The sequence below is a fragment of the Coptis chinensis genome, chromosome 3, assembly GCF_015680905.1.
Source record: "Coptis chinensis isolate HL-2020 chromosome 3, ASM1568090v1, whole genome shotgun sequence".
Taxonomy (NCBI): domain Eukaryota; kingdom Viridiplantae; phylum Streptophyta; class Magnoliopsida; order Ranunculales; family Ranunculaceae; genus Coptis; species Coptis chinensis.
In genome coordinates this window covers 4,144,197-4,160,410 of record NC_141458.1, presented here as the reverse complement: position 1 = coordinate 4,160,410, position 16,214 = coordinate 4,144,197, and the positions used below count along the sequence as shown (strand labels likewise).

General features: G+C 36.4%; 3 protein-coding genes and 1 long non-coding RNA gene across 4 annotated transcripts; 2 read left to right on the top strand and 2 right to left on the bottom strand.

The window, feature by feature from the left end:
- Positions 1-442: 442 nt before the first annotated feature.
- On the bottom strand, positions 443-5,321 carry LOC147507388 (putative uridine kinase C227.14). Its single transcript, XM_086596270.1, has 6 exons — positions 5,289-5,321; positions 4,809-4,882; positions 4,468-4,554; positions 854-918; positions 739-767; positions 443-602 (listed from the first exon to the last, which is right to left on the bottom strand). Exons 1-6 carry the CDS (start codon positions 5,319-5,321, stop codon positions 516-518), a joined length of 375 nt encoding a protein of 124 aa, XP_086452396.1. The 3' UTR covers positions 443-515.
- A 4,277-nt stretch (positions 5,322-9,598) lies between these two features.
- LOC147507387 (protein FAR1-RELATED SEQUENCE 5-like) lies at positions 9,599-10,192 on the top strand. Its single transcript, XM_086596269.1, has one exon. The coding sequence runs from the start codon at positions 9,599-9,601 to the stop codon at positions 10,190-10,192; it is 594 nt and encodes a 197-aa protein (XP_086452395.1).
- A 372-nt stretch (positions 10,193-10,564) lies between these two features.
- Positions 10,565-11,926, top strand: LOC147507386 (protein FAR1-RELATED SEQUENCE 5-like). The gene is made up of 3 exons (XM_086596268.1): positions 10,565-10,899; positions 11,084-11,766; positions 11,850-11,926. Exons 1-3 carry the CDS (start codon positions 10,565-10,567, stop codon positions 11,924-11,926), a joined length of 1,095 nt encoding a protein of 364 aa, XP_086452394.1.
- An 899-nt stretch (positions 11,927-12,825) lies between these two features.
- Positions 12,826-14,626, bottom strand: LOC147507385 (uncharacterized). Its single transcript, XR_015216189.1, has 3 exons — positions 14,518-14,626; positions 13,231-13,351; positions 12,826-13,044 (listed from the first exon to the last, which is right to left on the bottom strand). It is a non-coding gene; the product is annotated as an uncharacterized LOC147507385 (long non-coding RNA).
- Between the last annotated feature and the right edge of the window lie 1,588 nt (positions 14,627-16,214).

Here is a 16,214-nt window from a genome sequence, read left to right as displayed (position 1 = left end):
TTACATACCCCTCCGTCCCTCTCTTTATAGTTTTGCACGGGCGTAGACGCGTAGTACATGTTTATTAGTAAGTTTGCAACTAACTTGTGTGGATACTGGATAGAGAGTTATATAGGGGTCCACTATAATTCTTCTGGGCCCAACAGAGGCCACTCTGAAGTCTGAATAGTGGCCATTATATGGGGCATAATATAGTGTCAATGCGTCATTATGCAAGAACTGAAACCTTTTCTGTGTAATGGCTGTCATAAACTCATAATCGATCAAGTCGAATTTGCAAGATGCTTGTAACATTAGCGCGATGTACTATCAACTCAACTGTTTCAACTCTCAAAATCAACAAACACTAGCATCCATACAAGTCTCAGCAAGGAGGAGACATTAACAAGAAAACATGTTATTAAAAAGTATAACTTAGGTCGACCTGTACAACACAGCCATGTAAAGAAGACTGCAATAACTACATTTTTTTCAATCATAGGTTTCCTCACTGTTGAAGTTACATAATAGTAAGATTACAAGTTCACTGACCTAATTACAAGATCTGCATTCTTCTTGGACTTGTTAATAATCTCTGCATTTGGTCGGTCATTGTACTCACTCTGAAGTTGAGGTATAACTGTATAATTAAGGGAAGAAAAATATTATTACAGGGCCAAAAGGTAAGAGATGTAAAGCAAATTTCCAACATCATAAAACTAGAGTTTAAGCTGAGATTGCGCTGAGTATTAAACTTACCCGCCATTTCGCAGTATCTAGTGGTAATCCTGAAAATAAAGACAGAAATAACATGAGACTTCTACTTATCTGTCTATAGTTATTTGTTGTTGAACATATGTTGGCATGAACTTACTCATCTCCGAAGTAAACCTCTTCAGGACTCGCTGCATAGCTGTTACAATGTCAACCTCAAGGAACCTTTACATAGTCAAACAAGGGTTATAAGAAATTTGAAGAACCTTTCGAGTTCTCCGCTGAAGACTATAAAGAATGCTTCACTGTTTGACAGTACTCTATTTTCAACACTTTGGTAGGAATACCTTTCCTTTTAATTGTTACAACTACTTCTGTTCATTTTAACCAAGGATCAAAATATCGAATTCGGTGAATATATCGGTGTATTCAAAAACCGATATATATCGGATATATCCAGTTTTTTTGTGACCAGTCCAAACTATCTAAAATATCAGAAATATCGGAGGACATAATAGCAACATTTATTTATCAAGAAAATCATAAAAAAATATTGACAAATAATTAACCATAATGTCATAATCTAATGTACTCAAAGTCTCAAATTACAAAATAAGATAAATAAGTTACATCAATACATAAACGAGTGACGTGGCTGGTCAACTTCCATACCCCATTCTTGAATCCTAACTGCTTCACAATACCCTACCCAAGTGTATACAGAGTTATACCCACCGTCGAGAAATTGTCGAACATATCACTCATATTTTTGTGTTGGAAATTCTAACATGATTCCAATTCGAGGAGTGTTGGTGTAAGTATACATTGGGCACAATGAAACAAATCCAGGTACAATTCCAACAGATTCATAACTTGGATAGAGTTGTCCATATGTTGGTTCAGATTGTGGTGCGCCATAAGGTTGTTGATCAACCCCCATCCAATATCCATATAAAGAACCATATGACGCACTACTCGTAGAGTGACTGATCATGCCACTAGAAGAATCGTTATCTCTTGATTGGTTGTATCCCCAACCACTACCATATATCGGAAATATCGGATATCTCGCCGATATATATCAGATATATCGGAAATCTTTATATTAAAAAATGGTCAAAAAATCGAACGATATATATCGTAAATATTGCATATATCGGTTATATCGGCGATATAAAGTTTTATATCGGAAATTCCGATATATATCGGGAAAAAAGGGTTCTATATTCGGTGGATATATCGATGTCGGTGTACCAAAAAAATGATATATATATATATCGGATATATCGGTGATATTTTGTTCCTTGATTTTAAGAACTAAACCGTCCTTCCCAAGTGAAGGTGGGAATCAAAACCCAAGACCTTGGGCCCAACCCCCCAGGGCTTGACCCGATTGGTCACCTTTTGAGATTAGGTCGCCACGAAAGAGCACATGCTCATACAGAATTCCAGGTTCTATTTTTTTGCTAGGTAATTTTAAAGAAAGATTTAGCAAGTTGTTTTTATTGATTTCTTTCAGTGAAAGTGTTGGACTTATATAGACTCCATACTCAAGCAATCTCTACAGGATATCTAAGAGTTATCTCTTAAGTTGTTATAGAAAATAGGATCTACTGACACTTGTATAAGACCAAGTCTTCCAAGTCATTGAGCTGTAGATTAACACACAACAGTGTGTTCTGTGCTCTATTACTCCCCTTCAAACTTGACGTGGGTTGGAGCCAAAGTTCAAGTTTTCTTTTAAATCCTTCAAAGACAGCTCGAGACAGAGGTTTTGTGAAAATATCTGCGAGTTGTTTTGTTGAAGGAACAAATCTAGTAACGAGTGTGCCGAGAGCAACTTTCTCACGAACGAAATGATAATCAATAGCTATGTGTTTGGTTCGAGCATGGAACACTGGATTGATTGATATGTGAAGTGCTGAGATATTATCACATAATAGAACTTGTGGTTTTGACTGGAAAATTCCAAGGTCACGTAGGATGAAAGAAATCCATGTGAGTTCAGCAGCTGTAGATGCCATTGCTCGATATTCAGCTTCCGCACTAGAACGTGATACGGTAGGCTGCTTCTTAGCACTCCAGGAGATACAATTAGACCCCAGAAAAGTACAGAAACTAGTAGTAGATCGTCTAGTAAGGGGGCACCCAGCCTAATCAGTGTCGGAAATAGCATAGAGATCAAGACTGCTATGCTTGAGTATCATAAACCAAGTAGAGATAGTTCCTTTGATGTAATGGAGTATTCTTTTAACCATCCGGAAGTGTGCATTGGTAGGTGCATGCATATGTTGACAAAACGATTAACTCCACAAAGATAGTTCAAATCGGGTCGTGTCAAGGTGAGATACTGAAGTGTGCCGACGATCTTTCGATACTCGGTAACATCAGGATAGAGAGCTTCACCATTTGAAATGAGAACAGGTTTAGCAGCCATAGGAGCAGATGTCGGTTTGCAATCAGTCATCTTTGTATTATGAAGCAAGTCCAGCATATATTTTGTTTGAGATAGAAAGAGTCCATCTTTGAAATATTGTACTTGTACTCCGAGAAAGTAACTAAGAGGGCCAAGATCCTTTATGGAGAATTGAGCCCGAAGTTCCTCAACAACAAATTTATCTAATAAAATATTATTGTCACCAGTGAGTACTATATCATCAACATATACCAGTAGAACCATTATATTAACACCATTGTTGAAAATGAATAATGATGAGTCAACTGGGCTGCATCTAAAACCATACTCAATGAGATAAGAACTGAATCTATCAAACCAGGCCCGTGGAGCCTGTTTTAAACAATACAACGTTCGTTGGAGCTGACACACATGATTTGGCAATAGTTCATCTACAAAGCCGGGGGGTTGTTCAATGAAAATTGTGGTTTGAAGATGTCCATGTAAAAAAGCATTCTTAACATTAAGTTGCCGGAAATTCCAACCTTTAACAGTTGCAATGGTGAGAACAGTCCTGATAGTAGCAGGTTTTATTACCGGACTGAATGTTTCGAGAAAGTCGACTCCTTCCCTTTGGTTATAGCCTTTCGCTACAAGTCTTGATTTCAGCCGATCCAATGAACCATCAGATTTGAGTTTGGCTATAAACACCCACCGACAATCAATGACATTCATGTAGAGTTGTCGTGGAACAAGTACCCATGTCTCATTGTGTGAGAGAGCACTCATTTCTTCTAGCATAGCAGAATTCCATCCTGGGTGACTAAGAGCACTTTTTGTGGATTTTGGTGTGGTGAGGATAGGAGTAGTAGTAGCAAGTAATCCATAAAGAAAGATTTAGCAAGTTGTTTTATTGATTTCTTTTTCAGTGAAAGTGTTGGACTTATATAAATTTTTGATTGTATTCAAATTCTCAATTTAATGATAATGGGGGAATATGATACAAGACTTACGAATATCCACACATTTTTGCTAGAGAAAACATGAGAGTTTTGATTTGCCACTTCTGCACCGCATTCTTCAAGTGTGCATTCAAAATTGCACCATTTGTTACTACATAGTTGATAATTTAATAGAGTAAAATTTTATTTATATTGTGTGTGTGTGGTGTGTGTGGGTGGGGAGGGGAGGGGGAGTGATTAACTATCCCCTTATACTAGTTTCTCTGGCATTAAATAACTATCCCCTTACTACATAGTTGATAATTTAATATTGAGTAAAATTTTATTTATATTGTGTGTGTGTGGTGTGTGTGGGTGGGGAGGGGAGGGGGAGTGATTGCCAAACACAACATTTAACATTTCAGACTTGAGGCTTACCATTTCTCATCAAATATAGAGGAAACTTCGTTCCAGATACCCTCTTCCAAAAGTAAGTAATTCCCCTCTACTATCACTACTTTATGCCTGGAGAGGAGCAAGAAAGAGGAACGTCATAAGAAAATCCAGGACTACTAAATGACAACCATACAAAATAAAGAGACCTGCCAATATTTTCAGAAAAGATAAACGTCACTGAGCCTACAGGGTAAATGTAAGGGGGAATCAGAAAAACCACGAGCTTGTGTATATCCAGTTTGTATAGAAAATTATATTGTTGGATTTAATGTAGATGATCTGGATGACTCAAGTACTTGAAGAAAATGACTTACTGTCGTTACTGAAGGCTCACAAAAATATCATTTTCCACTGTATCTCCAACGCCGTGGTCAAAAGATGGAACATAAACTGATCCCTGAAATAAACATTGTTCACTATTAACCAATGTACAAAAATCCCAATCTTTGGTTTGGACTTTCGATTAATGATAGAAGATTTTATAGGTATTTCCTGACACGTGTCCGACATGCAAGGATTTGGAGTGGATATACCCACTCGAACAAGGACAAATTATATTCACTATTATTAATTTTTTTAATATTTTTTTTTATCACCTCTAGCCTAGTATAGAGAGTAGATATTAGCCTTAGATTCATCTTGTAAGTCTATTTTTACGAGTAGAGTAACTTTTGAGTCATATAACTATCCCCTATATATATACCCTGACACCACTAAATGACACCCCGAATTGACACCCATACCAAAAAGTGCACTTTTACAATGACTTAATAGTTGATCTTTTGTGGAGATGACTCTCTTACCATGTTGATTATGTCGGCAAAATATCGATTCATTTTGATATCTCTAGTCTTGTCAAATTTATTTACAAAACTGAAAAATTATAAATCGTTGAAAAAATTGCAAGCTTCGACACAACTTTTGACATGATTAAACATATTGAAATGAGTTGAATTTTTTTGGAGATCATATCTACCAAAAATCAGTCATTAAATCATTGTGTTTGGCAGGAGTGTCTATTTGGAGTGTCATTTAGGGGTGTTAATGTAGCCTGACCGAGGTAGGTTCCGTTTACAACACTTTTTATTCAACGTTTTATACAATACCCCCCACCGGACCCTTCAAGATATTTTAAGGGCTAATTTTTTGTGGATAAGATATTTTCACTCTGGATATGACCTCCACAAAAAATCAGATCCTTTGAACATTTTTAAGTTTGCCAGAAAAGGGTTACAAAATCGATATTTTTAGACCGTTGATAAAATTCATAGGTTGAGAACAATTTTTCTCATGGTTAGGAGTTTTCAAATGAGCTAAATTTTTGTAGAGATAATATCTATGGCGTGAAGATCATATCTACATGGAATCATGGCTCAATTCATATTTTCAAGAGATATTGTATAAAACATTGCAAATATATATATATATATATATATAGGATGTGGCTAGGCCGTTGGGGTATGTTGGAAAAGTCTAGTTATCCCTAATATACTAATATCACTATTGGTTGCGGGTTGGTAAGAATTATGCACTTAAGCGTGTTCAGTGAGCGTAATTTCAAGATAGTGACCTCCTGAGAAGTCTCGTAGGTTAAGATCAGTTCGTAAGCTTATCACTTGGGTTAATTAGTTACAGAACTTTTGATGTATATCTTGTAAGGTGATTCATGTATATTTTTTAAGTTGTAAACCAGTTTCTATAAATACAATACGTCTTTTAGGCTGAGTCCAATGACTCTGCACTCTCCATCTCTATCCCTCCAAAAAACAGTGTTATACGGATAGAGAGTAGGTTTTGTTGAATCAATGATCTGAACAATCCTACGCCACTTGAACTGGCGCGGTTTGAAACCCACATTTTTTTCAACGCCACTTCGACTAGTGCAAAATGAAAACAAAATAATAATAATATTTTTTACATTCCATTCCCCACTTCAAGTGGCGTCGCCATTTGGGTTTTTACAAACCACGACATTTCAACTCGCGTGGAATCCACTCTTCCTTCCTTAATAATACTCTCAATATATAGAGAGTTAAATATGGATAGGGAGAGAAAACCACCGCAACTCTCATCGATTTTGAGGGAATGCAGAGCCATTGCACCCAGCCTTAGTCTAACCTCAAGTTGAGGAAAGCACCAACTCATTCGTTTTAAGTTTTCTTATGGTATTAGAGCCCCTCTAATCTTTCATCTCGTTTATCATTTTTTTTTATTGCCTCAATTCTTTTTTTTTTTTCCGAAAATAAGCTAGGGATGGGTAGACCTTCACATGTATTAAATTAGAACTATAGTCTAGTGTACAACTGACCAGAGGCATCTTCCTCCACTATTATTGCCTCAATTCTTAGTCATGGCAAATGAGCTAGAATAATGAAGTTTTAGTTGGTGTCGCCAAAACTCAAGAAAGCAATGATCCGTTCTTCGTTCATCATTATAACAATCCTACGACAATTCTGGTATATCTACTACTCTCCTGAGATAACTATGATACTTGGATTCATGCAATAACCATGGCATTTCGGGCAAATTATCTTCACTATTATTAATTTTTCTAATATCTTTTTTTCATTAAAAAAAATACATTGATATATAGATTATTTCCGATAAAGAGTAACAAGGCATGGCTAGGGCGGCGGGGGTATGTTGCGGGGGTGGATCTATGATCGAGTTGGTTGTCTGGGGCTATAGCCCCCCTAACTTTGCCACACACACACACGTGTATATATATATATATATATATATACAGGCCGACTCTTAAACGGACGTCCGTTTACGGACTTATTATATAGTGTCTTCTTGAAGCTTATATAATGTCTTGCACAGCTTATATATAGTGTCACATATAAACATAAATTAAAAAGTTAATAAGTGTAAATTAAAAAAGTTGTTCAAGACACTATATAAGTTGTTCACGACACTATATAAGCTGTTCAAGACACAAATCCGTAAACGGACTAGTCCGTTTAAGAGCCGGGCTATATATATATATATATCGGGTCGGCTACCTTGACATACTATTCTAACATACCATCTTGACATACCTAGCCAACCGTCAGATTTAGATTGAATCTAGTGATCAAATCTAGATTTGTTTTAACAGAGAAACATAAAAAGAGTAACAATGTCATTTAGGCTTTTAAGCTTTCTTCTTCCCAAACTAAACGTGCCCTCTCTAACAAACTTAACCCAGCTCCCAACTCTCTCTCTCTACAAAAATAGGACGCCTCTAAAAATCTCATTTTTCTCCCTGGAATCGACTCCATGATAAAAAAGAAATCAACTCCACGAAAAAAATTCATAAAGAAACGAAGCTCTCCGGCTCTCCCACAATGAAGAAGAACTCAATCAAAGCTTTAGTACCACCGTCCAAGAAGAAAAAATTGACTTAAATGGTTCTCTCTTGTCTCCCTCGATTCTGAAGTTCTAACCGATAATGAAATAATTAGTTTGGAGAACTGGGTAGATTTGATTTCGTAGGTTTCTTTTTGAAAAATAGTGATTTTGGCTTGAATGGTTGCTGCTATTGTCCTTTGGTGCAGATGAGTTGAGATGGTAAATAATACATGTGTAGGTGTAATTCAGTTTTTGGGATGTAGTTTTCAATGTGTGACTCAATTTTCGGTTAGAACACTTAGATCCCAGAAACCATGAATGGCTATATGTAGATACAGACGGAATTCTTGTTTCTCAAACCAAGTTATCGGTCTGAAATGGCTTAGCTTTAGTTGCAATCACGTTATAATCCATACATTGTATAATCACCAGTAGCTCATCATTTGTGTATTGTTAGCTTGCTTGATGTTTAAACTGTTTCTTATAACCGGCTTTCTCATTTTTCTAAGATTAAAAAATGCCAGTGTAACTATATAAACACTTGTGACTGTTTTTGATGGGTATATTTTTTGGTAATAAACAAAATGAATTCAACTTCCACAAGGCAATAACGTCAATGGTGATACCACGTTCACTTCAGCATTAAGCTTGTCAAGATGTCTAGTGGTTCTTGACTTCCCAAAGGGGAACCAATAACAACAATGCTTATATGGATATATTCTCCATTACCCATAGCTGCCTTTAGTTCAAACTTCAAAGCAAACAACAAAGAAGTTGAGAAGAGAACTTTCTTGGCGGCTTTGACAAAGATCTCGTAAAAGAAACATGAATGAAGAAGAAAAAGATAGAAAAAGATCGAATTTCTTTTTGAGAAAAAATGGAAATGTCACTTTTGTCCCACCCCACTTTTTTATTTGTTTGGTTTCCATACACGCATATCTGGACATTAGATTATGTAAAATCTGACGGTTGGGTAGGTATGTCAAGATAGTATGTTAGAATAGTATGTCAAGGTAGCCGGCCCGTGTATATATATATATATATACAGTTTTGCTCTAGTCAGGACTTCTCGGATAAAAAAACTTCCGGACCAAACAAATTCACGTGACTTTTTTTCTCTCTCCTTTCTCTCCACTTTTTTCTCCAACCCCACTCTTTCTCTCTCCTCTCTCTCTCTCTACTTTATTGATTTTCTTTGACCCCACACACTCTCTTTCTCTCTCTCCTCTCTCCCATTTTATCTCCACTCTTTTATCAAACAATTTCAACCCTACACATACTTTTTTTATCAAACAATTTCCTTTTTTTCTCTCTCCTTTCTCTCCACTTTTTTCTCCAACCCCACCTTTTCTCTCTCCTCTCTCTTTACTTTATTGATTTTCTTTGACCCCACACACTCTCATTCTCTCTCCACTTTATCAAACAATTTCACGTGCCTTTTTTATTCTCCTCAATTTTTTCTCTCATGCCTCTCTCCTCTCTATCTTTTAATTTCTTTTTCGACACTTCCCAATTTTTAAGAGTGTTCCAACGTGGAACAAAATAGTCAACACTATACTATTGCTTTTCAGCATCAGTACACAAGTAAGCTCAATTTTTTTCCTGTTTTTTTTTTCTCTCAAATTTTTATTATTAAATGTTAATTAATTATATTCCGTTTTTAACATATTGGGTGGTATGCTCAATTTATATACATTTAATTTCTTAAGAATTATTATTAAATGCCAACTAATTATAATGCTGCTCATATTTTGAAATTGATATGTGTAGCATCTATTGAATGGATATGGAGTTTGAACATTTGGACTCAGATGAAGAAGAACAGTCTGATATGGTTTATATGCATGAAGTAAAAGAAGATTGCAAACCGAAAATAGGACAAGAATTTCTCTCTTTGGATGAAGCTTATGAATTTTACAATACTTATGCAAAAGTGGCTGGATTTAGTATACGAAGTAATTCTACTAAGAAGGATAAAGAAGACAATGAAATAACTAGGAAGGAGTACTGTTGTTTCAAAGAAGGGAAACCTAAACAGAAAAATAAGAGAGAAAAGAAAAGGCGACGGGGGATTGTTCGTGAGGGTTGCAAGGCAAAATTGTCAGTTTTGAAGAATAAATTGAAGTCGGGTTACAGCGTCAGCCAATTTATCGAGGTCCACAACCACTCACTTTCAACCCCTCATAAAGTATATCTGTTGAGATCTCACCGTGGCATATCTGATACAAAAAAGTCATTGTCTAATCTTTTATCATCTGCTAATATACCTATAAACCAGCAAATTAGTATTCTTTCAATGGAAGCGGGTGGAATAGAAAATATTGGTTGTACAAAAAAAGACCTTAGAAATTTTGTTAGAGATTCAAAAGCTTAGTAGATGGGCATGATTCAGAGATATTGATGGAATATTTTTTGTCAGAGCAAGAAAAAAATTCTTCATTTTCTTTTAAAACTGAGATCGACGAAGAAAATAGGTTAACTCATTGTTTCTGGGCTGATGCAAAGGCAATAAGGGCGTACAAGCTTTACGGTGATGTAGTAGTGTTTGATACAACTTACAAAACCAATAAATATGGTATGATATTTGCACCATTTGTAGGGGTGAATAAACATAATCAGACTGTAATATTTGGTTGTGCATTCCTGTGTGACGAGACGACAGAATCATTCATTTGGCTACTCCAAAATGGATGGAAGTAATGTCGATTTAGCCCTCCCAAAATGATTATCACCGATCAAGACCCTGATGTCAAAAGCTATTGCTCAAGCTCTTCCAAATACATATCACCGGTATTGCATTTGGCATATTCTGAACAAGTTTTCTGAAAAATTAGATGCAATCATTTATAGAGATCACTATACTGCGTTTCAAAAATGCATTTGGAATACAGAGTCTGGGGAAGAGTTTGAGGCAATGTGGCAAGAAACAATAGGGAAGAGCGAACTAAAAGATAACACTTGGTTAGCTGCATTGTATGGTATGCGGTCCAGGTGGGTTCCGTCATTTGTGAAACACATTTTCATTTTAGCCGCATGTCAAGTAGTCAACGGGTGGGAAAGTTCACATGCATTTTTCAAGAGGTATGTCTCTAAAGAAAATTCTTTAAATGAATTTGTTCTGCGCGATTTAATAGGGCACTTGAATACCAAATACATAAAGAATTGCAAGCGATCATGTTGATAGCAATGAGCGACCCGTGATGAAAACCCCAATTTCTATGGAGAAGCAGATGGCAGATATTTATACATTGTCTATTTTTCTTAGATTTCAGAATGAGTTGTGGGAGAGTTTGGAGTATTTTATTGAAAGTTCGGTAGAAAATGAAAAGCAGGTTGTCTACATGGTGAAAAGGCCAAGTGCAAGAGATTCTAGACCGCGAAAAATTGTATATGATATGGCTCTAAATTTTGCTACATGTAGCTGCAAGAAATTTGAATTTGAAGGAATTCCTTGTAGACACATTTTGGCTTACTTGAAAGTTAGTCAAATTGTTTACTTGCCGGATGCTTATATACTGAGTAGATGGAAGAAAGACACAAAATTGGAAGAAATAATATCAGATGGTGGGAAAGAGGTGAAAGAAAATAGTAACAACGACTTTATGTTGTTGAGGCACACAAAATTATCTCATCTTACTTCAAGGGTACTTGATGACGCTGTAGCTTGTGAAGAGGCAAGTGAAGTATATGAAGAACATTTGAAAGTGGTACATGAAAAGATTAAGGAAGTGCTGGCTATTAAAGGAGTTGGAATTTCTCCAACAGAAAAAACGCATCGACATGTGACTTTGAATGAGCCTAATCCTGTTAAAGCAAAAGGCAATGGAAAACATAGATTACAAGGGGGAAAAGAGAAGGCACAGGTTCAAGCAAGTCAACTAAGGCGTTGTAATGGATGTGGACTTACTGGGCAATCACATGACAAAAGAAAATGTCCGAAGTTGATTGGTAATTTTCGATTGCTTACTATTTTTATTTAATACGTACTCTTTTATTTTTATTTGTACTGAGCTTAATATTGGATGTTATAGGTTCAACTGGCACTCAAAGTCCGGCTGATGGTGGTGGTAACTCGTCAGCCTCTACAGAAGTTGAACGCTTGCCTTGAGTGGACCATATAGTGAACTGGTGGCGCTATCCATTTGTGAAATGGAGTTAGTAGTTTTTTTTCTTCAGTAAATTAAATGGGGTTTGTAACTAGAATTAGCACTGTTCTTTAGTATATGAATTGAGGTGTTTCTATTTTATTTTTTAAAGCTAATGAATTTTTAAACTTCTAACTTTTAATGACATTCAGCTAGTTCTCTGTACAAGTTTGTTAAAGAATTTTATTCGAAGTTTCCAACCAAAGGACTATTCACTGTTTCCTTGTTCCACTGTTTCTGACATAAGTTTCTGACAGCACAAATTGGTTGTCACAAAAAGTTCCACACCAAGAGTACAGTTGTAGTCCCACACCTTTTCCCCCAACTCCTTCAAAGCCTTGGTAAATTTGAACGTACTTCAAACAGACACACACACACACCAGCAACTGATACGGGTGAAGTTAATCTATTAAAAGTTTTATTATTGTTTTTTGTGTGATCTAGTGAAAGTTAGTGATTTTTTTGTTTGTGCAATCAACAGCAACAGCAACAGCAGGCTTCTTGAAACAATAAAGCCCTCTTTCCCAGCAACAGAGTCTGTAAAAGTTATCCCTGTTTAGTGATCACAGTCTGTACTCTGTAGTAAGTATACCCTGAAATTGCCAAATTTCTCCAGAACTGTGTCATATAATCATATCGCCATATCCGAGTTATAGGCCACAAGTCAGGCATATCACAATCCTAGTGTCTAAGATCTAACTCAATCCAACATTACTCGTGAAATAAATTAAAGCTCCTGAACAAGTATCATTCTACCCACTCAGAAAAAGAAAGAAAATTTCAAGAACAAAGAAAATACACTGTTTGACATCACCACAATTTAGTAGTTTACACACAAAAAATCCAAAAAAACACGTTTTGAAAATCAAGTCTCGTTTGGTCCAGACCATATGATATCACATTAGGATTCATAGAACATCAATAAAAATCACATTATGGTAAAAGTGCCTCTGTTCATAGAACATCAATGAAAATCACATTATGGTACAAGTGACTGGCTCGTGGTACCCGTCCTTCCATTCGTTGGTACATGTTCGATTCAGACGGTTTGTATGTGAAGTCAGATGTATCAAAGCACATACTGCTTATGCAACAGAGAACACAGAGATTAGAGAAGGGTTTTGTAGTAAGAATTGCAAGAAATTGACTATAACAATGAAATCCAATGTAGACTGCAGTTCACTAAGAATGCACAGAAAAATGACTCCCTACATATTTGCCTCAAGTGTAAATAGAAATGCAAGGAATTTATGGAAGTAAAGCACACCTTTTCCCTCGTCCGTGCGCTCCAAGCATTATTTCTATTTGGGCGATCAAGGGTGCCAACTGCAGGTTCGCCTGTAGCAGGAGCTCCCTGCCTGTTTCTGAGTGGTTGTGGAACTTGACACCTGGAAATTACAAGGTGCTTGTCATCACTTTCATAACTTCAAAATTCACACAAATATAAAATGTAGGATAGTAACAAACGACAAGTGACAACCTGCTTTTCATTTTCTACTTACGTGTATTGGTGGATACGTCAGGTGAGGCTTTGGTTTTCATTGGTAACAGATAATTCTAAACAATGTAAAAAACTTATGATTTCTATTCAGGTGGAATTAGAGTGGCCTTTATCTCTTAATTGACTAGAATAGTTAATTTAATGAGTGAAAGATACAACCAGAACCCCCACTTTTGGGATGGAGTAGAGGTTTAGCTTTGCAGATCTTGTGATCACACCGTAGTAATTTAAGCCAATGTGTCGTTCCGCCACTATATGGTCCCAACTTTTCTCCATGATGGTGGTAGCTTTTCAGTAAGTTATAATCATGATAGTTTGTAGTCTGCCGAAAGAACTCCACTAACAGGAATGTCACCAATGAGCAGAATTCCATTACCTTTACTAGACAGTTAGACACCAAGAAACTTGTAGCAGGGTCACTCCATTTTTTAAATTTCTCTAATTCAGACACTGTTTTGTTTCCCACCTTTTAAGAATGCATGTGGGCACACTAAAGCACGATTGTGTATCAGGTATCTTTGGGTCATTCTGTGTGACACTAATGTGTTGAACTCTCACCCTGTCATTTTATGGGGTTTATGTATGCGCCTGTTATGGACATGCATATTTTTCAAACTAAACAAGATACCTCCAACATGCTGATTTACCAAAAAGTTACTACTGCCTTAATCATGCGGTTATTAATTAAGAAAAAGCAGAATGAAAAAGAAGATGATGCTTGGATTGTCGCTCATAAAGTCATAACTCATAAGTAGACTGGATCCGGACTCGTAGAGTGTTTGTTGATGTGTTATATTCTTCCTAATTTCTCTTAAAATGAAGCACTTATTTCAATGTTCTATCTATAGACTAGATACTTGGACCAAGAGGGTTTATTACCAAAAGCCGTAACCATTTATGTCTTAGGAATGAACTTACGGGATTTTTCTTGTTGCCGATGCTTTCAAGAGCACCGGTTGAGAGTACTCGAGAACTCTAAGATTGCCTACGCATTTGCATGAGGTTAAGCTTAATAAGGAATGCAAAGATAAGGTTGGAAGAGAAAGGAATTACCCCATCAATAGCAGTAAGCAAATTATTCCTCTTCTGATTGTATTTTGTTGCCCAAATTTCTTCCTCCGTTTGCGGTTCTATCTTACATAAACTTCTTTCCTTACCGGAGAATCGCGAGAAAGCCTAAATATGTCCTAAAAAGAAAATTAGGAATGCTACCGAGGTACTAAATATGGGAAATTAATTTTTTCGACAAATCATAATCAAGCTAGCACTATTTCCATCCTTTCCAAGTTTCCTTAAAAGAATACTCTCTCCTCAGGGCAACAAGTAAGGTATTCTCATTGGACGGGGAGGCCTTCCCATCTCTTAATCCTTTTAAAAGCATCGAGGGAACCCGAGAATTTAGGATTCTTGTAATTATCCACTTGAATCACACTCTTGACAAAATCGATTAGGGTATACCATAAGCCAAAATAAGGCTCCGACCATATCTCCAAAGAACAATCATGAACTGCCTCCTTAACCCCGAAGTGTCATGTCCACACTGCGATTAATTGCTTGACACCAAACATTGCAACATTTCCAGGGAATTTCGCGATGCAAAGGTATGCCTTTGAAGATGCCTCTCAAACCACCTTCGGATCTTAGCAACATCCATTGGACCACCATACTTCACTCCCCACCGGATGAACATTACAATGGTTGTTCCACCCATTTCCCCGAAGCCACTTTAACATGAGTAATGGTCTATACTATAGTTTCAGGATCAGCCACCTCTCCTCCAAGCTCCCGACAATGTTATAGACAAATCGAGTGTGTTTTGCCTGCAAAAAATCAGGAAGTGTCTTCTTTTGCACAAATCTCTTTAACCAACCACGAACCCCAAAAAATTAAAAGTTTACTCCATTGGAAAGCAGAGGTACAGAAAGAGTGATTGAGTTGCAAAGCTTCAAAGAGAGGGATTGAGACATTGAGGTGAGACGTGAGAGAGAAAGTGTGGCAACAAAACACAAGAGAGAGAGAGAGATAGAGGGCGTGAGAAAAGTAGTAAAAGTGGAGAGTTTGTGTGGGCCAAGGGGGAAAAGTGGAGAGAGAGAGAGGGGAGAGAAAAAAAAGTTGCGTGAATTTGTTTAGGACTATTTTTTAGTGAAGAGAAAGAATAGGAAAGAGAAAAAAAAAATAAGAGAGAGAAAAGAGAAGTCAAGTGTTGTTTTTAAGTCCTGATTTTATTTTGTGCGGACTGGTCCTGACTAGAGCAAAACTATATATATATATATTGTGCTCATCTATGTTTGGATGTTCCACGTGCCCGTGCATGAAGCTAATGTCACTCATTTGACATGTTTTTTTTCTCCCCAAAGAGGGTTTATCAGGTTAGGAGAAGAAGTACATATGGTATAACAACCCCAATTTTTAAACAACATAAATGACATTATTTGATTGAAAATAACTATTATATTATGAAGTCTAGCTTATTCTAGAATTTGTTTGGCTATTGTTGATTTTTAAAAATTTCATGTTTTTACTTGAATTGTTTGTTAGAACTTGTGTGGGTATTTTATAATCATTTTGGGCTTGAAAACATTGTTAAAATGTACTCATTCATATAGGTATGGACCTTGGGTGTTTTTAAACCCATTTGAGGCCCATATGTTAACTTAAACAGACTTAAAACATGGAATAAAGAGGACCTGGGAATTTTCTCTGTAAAAAAGATGATTCTTCAAAAAAACAAAACCCTAACCTCCAATAAA

Coding starts and splice junctions, on each gene's coding strand:
- LOC147507388 (XM_086596270.1), bottom strand. CDS start 5,321: ATGAATCGATATTTTGCCGACATAATCAACATG. Junction 4,555..4,808: donor GATATTTTTGTGAGCCTTCA/GTAACGACAGTA, acceptor GCTCCTCTCCAG/GCATAAAGTAGTGATAGTAG. Junction 768..853: donor GAGGTTTACTTCGGAGATGA/GTAAGTTCATGC, acceptor CTTTATTTTCAG/GATTACCACTAGATACTGCG.
- LOC147507387 (XM_086596269.1), top strand. CDS start 9,599: ATGGATATGGAGTTTGAACATTTGGACTCAGATGAAGAAGAACAGTCT.
- LOC147507386 (XM_086596268.1), top strand. CDS start 10,565: ATGTCAAAAGCTATTGCTCAAGCTCTTCCAAATACATATCACCGGTAT. Junction 10,900..11,083: donor TCACATGCATTTTTCAAGAG/GTATGTCTCTAA, acceptor TATTTTTCTTAG/ATTTCAGAATGAGTTGTGGG. Junction 11,767..11,849: donor AAAATGTCCGAAGTTGATTG/GTAATTTTCGAT, acceptor TGGATGTTATAG/GTTCAACTGGCACTCAAAGT.